This window comes from Thamnophis sirtalis, unplaced genomic scaffold (genome assembly GCF_051295495.1).
Source record: "Thamnophis sirtalis isolate CommonGarterSnake01/CBP01778 unplaced genomic scaffold, rThaSir2_p1.2 scaffold_10, whole genome shotgun sequence".
Taxonomy (NCBI): Eukaryota; Metazoa; Chordata; class Lepidosauria; order Squamata; family Natricidae; genus Thamnophis; species Thamnophis sirtalis.
The window spans coordinates 28423916-28434252 of NW_028261390.1; the positions used below are offsets into that span (position 1 = coordinate 28423916).

The 10337-nt window shown below is 38.8% G+C and overlaps 1 protein-coding gene across 6 annotated transcripts in view; it reads left to right on the forward strand.

Moving 5' to 3' along the window:
* Positions 1-10337, forward strand: part of ZNF827 (zinc finger protein 827) — a 156678-nt gene that overhangs the window by 139912 nt on the left and 6429 nt on the right. For 2 of the 6 annotated variants that reach the window (XM_014059332.2, XM_014059330.2), the window contains 3 exons: positions 1118-1308; positions 4748-4939; positions 5037-5214. In XM_014059332.2, the coding sequence (XP_013914807.1) occupies positions 1118-1308; positions 4748-4939; positions 5037-5214 (561 nt within the window). Of the gene's footprint in view, positions 1-1117; positions 1309-4747; positions 4940-5036; positions 5224-10337 lie in introns of all 6 variants that reach the window. The other 4 variants (XM_014059331.2, XM_087724339.1, XM_014059333.2 and 1 more) reach the window with 3 other exon arrangements.

The window sequence follows — 10337 nt, forward strand, 5'->3', positions numbered from 1 at the left end:
AAGACTCAATCAAGGCACCACAGACCAGTTAAATTAAAACATACAATTAAGACTTAAAAAAATAATGAAACAATTAAAATCCAGTAGTAAACAGAATTAAAAGAGATTACAAGTGCTCCTAGCCTAAAGTTAAAGTATATAGAGAGAGTTCTGGAAAGATTTTATAATTTGGTCATCTAAACAAAAAGAGTCTGGTGCACTGCTTAACGCACAGATCGAGATCTATCCACCCTCAATCATAGAAATTTATTGGATGACTTTGCCTTTAAAATATTATATCATGTTTCTAGAGAAAAGGCAGGAAATAAATTTATTTTTCCTTATCCCAAGAACAGAGACAATTTTCATGAGATGACTCTAAAATTCCTTGGTCCAAGACTATTTAGACCAGACATCTTCAACTTTCACCCAAATGTTGGACCACAATTCTTGTTCTCTCTATCCACTGTGAAAATGGGGCTGCTGAGGATTGTGATCCTTTGCAGCTAGAATACTAAATTGTGGAAATGTGAGGTTTTAAATGCCAAATTGGTGCTATAAGAGAAGAACTTGATTGCAAAATGTCCCTCACCACTATTTCTATTTGTGTATTAAGCTTTTGCCTAATCAGGCAGAAAAAGTTCCTGCGCCTATTTTGGCTTCCTTGTATTAAGAATTCCAGACTTTTTCTGTGTTAGATCTCAAGCTGACATTGGATATTTCCAAAGCTTGGGAATTGCTGTAAAGAGCAGAATGAGCTCCCCCTTTGTCCACATAGTAGCTGACTGAACATCTTGGCAAGGCTGCAGCACATCTTATTGCCCAAAGGAAATAGCTAGGTGATGTGCAGCATCTGGAACCTGTAGTTGTTAATTAACTTTATGATTATTTAGCATCACTATAGCATGTTCGGGATTGTTGCCTTGTGCCTGCCCTTAATCAGCTTGGCAAGGTTGTCAGTTCAGAAGCAGTTCAACAGACAAAAGAATATCCCAATGCAATTTTAGCTGAACAGGTTGTAAAACCAGGAACTGGTCAGGATGAATTTTTTTTTTTTAAAAAAGGAATACTCATCTGTATCACAGAAGATCCATAAAAGCATACTCTTTTAATATTTCTAACTTTCTCCTGCCTCCAGTTGTCATGTGTGTGGATTTGAAACAGAGCTGAATGTCCAGTTTGTCAGTCATATGTCGCTTCATGTGGATAAAGAACAATGGATGTTTTCTATTTGCTGCACAGCCTGTGATTTTGTTACCATGGAAGAGACGGAGATGAAGGCTCATGTTGCCACCAAGCATGCAGGTGATAACCTCTCTCTGTGTCCAGGTTTGTCATCTGCTGCTGCTGCTTCTGTCCTACTACTTTACTTCAAGGTTTATTGATGCCATCCCAGTTTGGTCCAGTCATTGCAAAATTCTGATAGCCGCAATCTAAAATGGGTGATTATGGCCAAATGGATTTTATATTCTGACCCATGTTGTCTTACGCAAAAATGACATTGTACATTATTTGGATTCTGTTCAGCACTGTGTGAAGAGTTTTTGAGTGCTAATTGCTGTCATTAGGTATGAGAATGCAAGAATTCACTGAGCAACTCTTCACATTTCTGACTGCATTTGCAAATGTTTTGTAACATGGAATGTAGATGCAGATAAATTCTTTTCAGGCACAATTAATAATCTTGCACACTTGTGTGGGTATGATTTCATAAGCACCTTGATTGTACCCCATCATAAATAAAAATGTTAAAAATAACATAATGAACTGCTTATGACATACCTTCATGTCATGTCACCTTCTGGATGATCTGTTGTATTAGTTTCCTATCATTTTCTCATTATTCTGCCTGTAGCTTTGTTTGATCCTTTCCTGCTTCAATCTACATTTATGTTTTATTTGTTTAAATGCTGCAAAAAATCAATTTGCATATTTGTGTATATTTCTCCTAATGTACACAAGTTTACAGTTTTCCTAATATGTAGTATATGTATTTTGGCAAGCGATTTTGTTCTACATACTTGTGCTTCTGTCCTAATACACATTTTGTAGGAGGTTTTAGAGCTAAGAACTGCATAATTAGATTTGGAAAAATGCAAATATTGGTTTCTAATTCCATTTGCTTTTGTCTCTAAATTTTGAACTGTGAACTACACATTTGTTTATTAAAATACAAACCAAAATAAGGCTGTTTGCTAGAGCAACACTTGCTTTTCTTCTTCTCTTTATTTGCAAAAAAGTGCATTGGATGCTAAATTGTTAAGGAAAACCATTACCTCCCAATGTCCCCTTTCCTATTTCTTTTTGACGAGTAAAGACTCTTTCTTATTCAAATGGAACTCCTTTTTAAGGACAGTATCCTTCCCTTTACTTTTATTTCCAAATACTTTGGAGTTCCAATTCAGATTGGAAATAGAAAACCCATCTACTAGATGTATTGCAAACCCTATAATTTAATAAAGGTCTTTAGGCATTTTCAGTGTTGGTGAAAAAGGATTTTTGCCAGGCACAAACCACTTTGGTTATGATGCTAATAGGTTCCACAGCTTAATTTCCCATTGATTTTCATTTTGCCTAAGGAATAATGTAATATAATTTGTCCAATTGTAATTATTTGAAACATTAAAATAATTAGAATCCCAACATTGTATTAACACTCCAATTCCTGTGGGCTGTGCCTGGAAAAGTTAGTCATATAAGATTGTCATTGATAAAAGAAAAATGAAGTATTTTAACCCTACTTGGAATTCCACATATGCATAAAGCAGAATAGAAGGGAACAAAATAGTACTTTTTTCTGGATTGAGAAGCAAGCAGATAAAGGAAATAGGTGAATGTAGGTCCCTATATTGCCAATGTTTCCCTCTCAAAAATCCTTCAAAAGGTTATCATAAAATGATAATGCTTAATATGACAGAATTGGAAAAGTATTAAGCACATTTAATCAACTTAAATATATTTAAGTAGTTCAGCTGTAATTACAATCAGCTGTATATTAATTAGATTTAGTTGTGCCACGACCCTGCCAACCTCTGTGTTCTGACCTCCATTGCTTTTGGGAGGGCAGTCTCTGGCATGTCACACAAAGGCTTCTTTAAAATAACTGTACATTGGTGCAAGTGATACATAAACATCATATATAGCTAACTCTATTTTAAAACTCATTGATGTAAAAATGCTACTACTATAAGTGGGATGCATCAAACTGTTCAGTCAATTAACAAATACTAATCCATCCAATTACTGTTCCCAAATTTAAAATTGTCTATCAAAGTGCCATACAGAGATTCATCTTAAACAATCTGGGCACAACCTTCTATAGAAAGGTACATGGAAGGGATTACTGTATACTTGGTAATTCCAGAAGGAAGAAGAAAAGGCAGCATTTTGACTAAAAAAAAAAAGCTAGAAGCCTCATTTCACATATGAATAACTGTAAAGGTGATAGAAACACTGAGATAAAAGTCCTTCCAACCCCATCATCGTTTTTGCTCTCTGGCTCTTCAGAAACAAGTTCAAGCTAGCTGGTGATCATCTTTGCCTCAGAAGATACATCACAAGATTATTAGTTCACTCTTGTTTTGCCTAGAAAGTAAGATCAGCCAGGCAAAAGAGATATCCAGTTGAGTTTTAAATCTAGAATGAAATATACATTGGACACTAACACACACATACCCCCCAAAAAGTTCTACTTCATTTCAAAAAGAAAATCATATTTAAAAAGATCAAAACTTCCTGCCAATAATTTCCGTTAGCCCTGAGTTCAATCAGCCCACATAATGACTGTGCTGAAGTAACTCCAGGCAACTCCAAAGCACACTTGGCAAATATCTTAAGGGCATTCTTAACTGTTTTATATCACTGCTTCTGATTTTACCTGTTGCAAATTTAACTACCTTAGCAAGACTGGCTTTTATATTGACAGTTCCAAAACAACATTGACAACAAGTGAAATTATAAGAAATCATTAAAATCTAATAGGTACCTATGGTACAAGAAATGACGTATTCCTAAAATAAAGCACAAAAATTATATCAGTGTTCTCCATGCAATAAATAGTTCAAAGCTTAGTTTTAGATAGATGATAAGGTCAGCCTGGGGACTCTGGCTGCATTCTCAGGGTAGCTAGGCAACCTTCTCTCCCAAATCAGCTTCAGCTTCATTCCCTTATATTAACTGTAAAACAAAGTTTTGTCAAAGCTTGTTGATGCAAAACTGCTGGCAAATTTAACCTAACCCCCAACACTAGCCATATAATATAACATACTGTTAATTAGGACTTGGTCACCTGATTAATTTTTTTATCACCTTAAAATGCAAATGTCTTTTGCAGAGCACCTACTCTTCAACTTTCCAGCTGCTCAGTAGGAGGACAAAAATAAACAAGCATCCACCAATGTCCACCACTCATCCATAATCTGTTTGGTTTGGTATTTAAATCAACTGACCTTTTGCAGAGGGTGTGGGAAGGATTGTGAAGATAAATTGAGCCATTCAATTTACTAAGAGAGACAGAAGTGATAGCTTGAAGTGCTTAATCTGAGTTACAAGGAAATACATTTGTGCCCAAGAAAACTTAAATTTGTTTAGCTTAATTCATTAAAGAGGAAGTTGCATTTAACCCGATCAACTTAGATTTGCACAGTAGTAGGTAGGATAAACAAAGAAAAATACTTCTATGTATGGATCTCTGAGCCGAATTGCTTGCATGCTGGTTTCAATAAGGAGGTTAATGTTTAGCATTGATCCCTTTGATTTTTTTTTGTAGGTGAAGAAAGGAAAACACCCAGTGATTCAACCAGTCCTTCTTCTTCTTCCTTGTCAGCACTTAGTGATTCTGCCAATAGTAAAGAAGATGCAGATATAAGTCCCAAACCCAAGGGATCCAATAACCTGCTAGTTATTTCCGTAGTGCCTGGTAGTCAGACTCTATTAAATGCGGAAGAAAAATCAGAGAAAGGTAAAAAGTTGGCGAAGGAATGCAAAGTGACTCCCTCCACTTTCTCAAGGCTGTCGTGCGTGACTTAGGTAATAGTGTCTGTAATTTCCTTCTGCAGGTTTTGAATGTGTTTTCTGTAACTTTGTCTGCAAAACAAAAACCATGTTTGAACGCCATTTGCAAATCCACCTGATTACACGGATGTTTGAATGTGATGTGTGCCACAAGTTCATGAAGACTCCTGAGCAATTACTGGAGCACAAGAAATGCCATACTGTCCCCACTGGTGGGCTCAAGTAAGGAAAGCAAGTACACAAACTTTTATTGTGTTAAGTACCTTGATCACTGTGGAAGTAGAAACGGAGATACTTACGTGGGAGAACATGGAAATGTTGGGAGCGATAAAGCCAGACAGCTTATTATGAAGAACAAATTTAAGTTGCTGTGAATCAGGGCTAGGCAACATACAGCAATGTGTGGCACTTCTGATATTGGTGAACTACATCTCTCAGCATCCCAAGGAAACATGGTTAATAGTGATAGTGGGAGTTGTAGTTCAGTGCCATTTCAAATATCACATCTTACCTAGTGATTATTAGAAAACAAACTCATCTAGTCTCTTGGGTGCACTGATGCTGCACTAAACAGGAATAGCAGTGTTGAATATTACTGTTTTTATTTTTAACCAACAGTGGCATAAATGTTTGGTGTCTCTGTAGCTAAAATAGTTCCATAGGGTCAGACTGGGACTAATATTTTCAGATATATGAAAATTTTTAAACATTGTCTTATGATAATGGCATTAACAGCTGCAAAACTAACAACCGTAGTTCAAAGAAATATAGACAAACATTGAATGGATTATTGTTGATGCAAGTAAATATTATGTACTGTTGATAGGTCTTTGTGGTATGTTACAGAGATATGTTACATAAGTACTGGGTAGCTGGAAATTCTAGAATGTAGTCCCAATGTATCTGGAGAGTGCTAAGTTGACCAATCCTGACTTATTTGATAATTTTTAACATCTGAAGCCACCAATGATAGCTTCAGATTTTTATTAGAAGTTTTCAGGTATTTTTTTCAGACTAATAAAGACACAAATATTACAGCAACATGATAATCTATGTCAAAATGGAGTAGGCACATCAGTAGTATCAGATCACTAGAATAAAATATTAATATTCAATGATATGTTTATCAAATACAATTGGGAACAGATACTCTGGAATGTGTTAAAGTATAAATGCAGGATTCTCTGATTCATTAAAGCAGTTGTATCTTTCTTGCCTACTTTTTTGACTTACAAAGAATTACAAAGACTTTTCTGCTTACCAAAGCTTTCATAATAGAACCAGAAGCATTCATGGCCCAAATGTTTACATCTGTAAGATTTTAGAACTTCCACATGATAACTGATGGTAAAGTATTTTCAGTAATTTCTATTACCTCTAAACTGTTAACTTCATTTCACTATTAAAAGTCACTAACAATTAATCTAACACAAGCATTTCTGAGAAGTAAGTCTGATATTTGTAAGTCTTACTCTATTCAACTGATAGTTGGGGCCTCACTAAATTTGTATTATTTATATGTTTATGTAAGTATTTAAAGACTGCCCCGATTTGTACAGACTTTAGATGACAAACCACAATTTAATATGCAATAAAAATATAAATGATCAATAATAATGGTAATAACAAATTGTTAGTGATGCTTTCTTGAATACCAGTAATTCGAAAATATTAATACTACTGAAAAGGAAGATGATATTTTCAAGGCTGTGTCCCTCGTTATGGATAATAGTAAACATGTTGAAATTCCGTTGATATCAGCAGCAAATTAAGGACATGCTTAACAGTTCTTTTGTACAATTATCCTACTGTAGTACTCCCTGCCCCCACTGGTACAGAAATAGACAACCAATGATAGTAGTACAGTTTGCTATCAGGGCAGAGCCTTTTCGGTGGGATTTCTTTACCACCTTTTATATTTATTGATATAAAAATACGTCAGTACAACCAACAACAATTCAATAAAATACAATAATTTCAAAGAAAAATGTGAATGTAGTAAAAACAGATAGGTGTAATTGGTAAGAGAGTACCGTATTTTCACGACTATAAGCCGCACTGAAAATCCTAAAATTTGATCAAAAACCGGCAGTGCGGCTTATAACCCGGTGCGCTTTATATATGGAAAAAGATCGAAAATCTCTCCCTCCCGATTTTACGCTCAAACTTGAAACTCGCAAGCGAATGACCGCGAGCAGGCACGCACACGTCCCTTGGGTCTCTCCCTCCCTCCTTAGCCGGGAGGCACCAAACTGCGCCCAGCCATCCTCACTTCGTCCTGGTTAAGGGTGGGAGTGTCTGAGACGCCGCTGGGAGAATGTCCACTTCGGGTTGCCGGGACAGCAAATTTCAAGGAAAAATGCAGCTGCTGGAATCGATGCACCACCGAAAGTTCTCTGGTCTGGCTGCACCCGAGCTGGTGAAGTGCCCTTGCGATCGGAGCAATCGCGCGGCTCACCTGCACTGGCTGTCTCCCTGGCGATAGGCGGGCGGTTGCGAGCACTCCATCAGCTTGGGTGCAGCCTGACCGGAGCCCTTTCTCTTCTCAGAAATGTCTTCTCAGTGGAGCTATAGCAGCCTGCATGCCCCTTTCAGGTACTTTGCCCCCCCCCCCCCGGGAGGGAGGGGGCCAGCCAGAGGGGCATAAAGGGAGCCGCAGCTTCTCTGTGAATGGAGGGGAAAGAGTTCGGCTTCTCTCTGCCATTTAAAGGCTGCAGCAGGGAGAATCCCAACTTTTTTCCTCTCCCTCCATTCAGAACGAAACTGCTCCAGCCTCCCCCACCCCCACGTTGCCCAGTAACCCTAACCTTCGCGTTCTTCTCCGCGTTCTCCTCGGGATTGCAATAGATGTCCAGAAGCGGCTTTTGGGGCTAATGGGGATTGGATTTCCAGCTCGATAGCCCCTGCCGCTTCTGGACGTCTATTGCAGTTGTGAGGAGCCGAGGAGAGTGTGGAGAAGAGCGCGAAGGTTCTTGGCGCTCCGGGAAGCGGGAGAGGCGCGCGGTTTGGTTTATCCTCCCTGGATGTCGCAGTAGCAGCCCCAAACTCACCGATCTCAGTGTTTTTCGCATCGGGGTGTGCTGCAAGAGGGAATGAGTGAAGAGTGAAGACCTTTTCCAGCCAGCGCAAAGACTCCCCCGGACATTTTTGCTGAGCACAGGGCGACGGGCCCGCACCTTCACCACCAGCAATCCGGAAAGGTCTTCACTCACTCTCTCTTGCAGCATGCCCCGATGCGAAAAACACAGAGATCGGTGCGCTTGGGGCTGCTGCTGCGACATCCAGGGAGGATAAACCAAGCCGTGCGCCTCTCCCAGCTGCTTTCGCGGCTTCCTGGAGCACCAAGAACCTTCGCGCTCTTCTCCGCTCCTCGCGACTGCAACAGATGTCCAGAAGCGTCGGGAAACGTGCGGCTTATAACCCGGTGCGCTTTATATATGGAAAAAGTTTGAAAAATTAATGTTAACTGATACTGCGGCTTATAATCCGGTGCGGCTTTTGGTCGTGAAAATACGGTATATATCTCATGAAGCAAACAACCTCTTGAAAAAAGCATTTATCAAAAGCAGAAGGTCATTATACAAGGTCAGTGCAGAGAAAGTCAGAGGTGTCTAATCTTGGCAACTTTAAGACTAGTGGACTTCAATTCCCAAAATTCTCCAGTCAGTGTGGCTGGCTAGGGAACTCTGGGAATTGACGTCCATGGGTCTTAAAGTTGCCACGGTTGTACACACCTGGTTTAAGTGTTTCCTCCAAGAGTTTCAGTGACTTTTAACTTCTTCCTGTAAAAGTTTAGAATTGCTCCTTTCAAGATTTAGAATCAAATGAAATAGTGCCATGAGGCACTCCTTTCATTGTGAAATATTGTGAAATATAGCGTACTGCTTTTAAATTTTCCCAAAGCATTGGGCATGATTAGCACCCCTTGGATGAGAGGACTGTCCCCTCACAGAAGCCAAAGGGTTCTGTCACACTTTTCTTCACTGGATTTGCAATAGTTGCTAACCGAGAATTTAGCACAGCCTGTATAAATCTCACCTTTTTGCAAAGGCAGGGACATAGCAAAAGTTGGGTTTCTCTGAAATGGAATTGCAAAAGACTAAAAACAGCATAAGCAAGCATTTTCTTCTGCACACAGATGTGCACAAGAGGAAAAGAACCATGTGACAGGATGGGATGAATATTTAACTACCCTCCAAAAACTGCCAGGAAATTGCAGGGGTATATTAAGAATAGTGGGAGCCCAGGCATTTTTGGAGAGTGGGGTGGTATATGATCAAAGTCAGTATCAAGTTCAAAAAATAGTTAATGCACCCTGTGAAATGGATTTATCTGCTGCTGAATCAGAGTGACTATATGCAGATACCAAGCAATTCACTATTCCAATTAGCCTATTTATCTCACTATCAGTAGTTTGCAAAAGTACTTGGGCTGTGTTATCTGATGTGAATAAAGTTAAATCTACACTACTTTATGAAGTTTGAAAATTACTTTTAAAGTAATTAAAGTACTTTAATCTATAGAGAAAACATGTTACTAGAATATTGGGAAAAGTGATAGGCAGTAAGATAAATAAGCAATTGCAACATCCTATCAGATTCTCAATTTTTAGATTATTCTCCTGAAAATAAGGTACAACTTTAAAACTTCCAAATATGCTTGAAGTGGGAGAACATTTTGCAAAAAAAAAAAAAAAGGTTTGATCCTGGAATATTTTATGGCTCTCATCCCTCTTGTCTTTAAATTGGAGAAATACAGCAGATGAAAAGGGTTCATCGATCTACATGAATCGGTTCTGTGTATTCTTAGATTGTATTGTGATTTCATGTGAAATCACATGAAGTAGGAGTGAGCATCCCTTTGAGATGGAAGGCAAGGAGACCCTATAGAGCATGACAAAGTGTAGTATAGCCCCTCTCTTTTCTTGTGGTTTGTTGGAGTGATGTTTAGGAAGGCAGACAGATGCTGCTCATAAGCACCTTATACTTCCAATGCTCATATTTGCCTTGTATGGTTGAACTGCTGAACAGATCTATTAAGCAGCCCCAGAAAGTCCATGTCATACGAGAGGAGAAAATAATCACTCCAGGCAGCACTGTCGCAGAGAAAAGAGATTAAAACAAAATCTGGAATTGGAGCCCATAAGGAGCACATGCCACATGACACCTATGGCTCAACCAGCAGGTTGGAAGGAGTGGCAGATTGAGTCCCTGTTGTGGCCATCAGGATTGCCCTTTGTTTCTCCAGCTGCTGCCAACCAGCAAGTCATGGAAGGCTTTTGCTGCTTCAGCACCTACTGTTTAATTTTAAATATTACTTGGCATTGCAAAAAAAGCAGCTGGCAT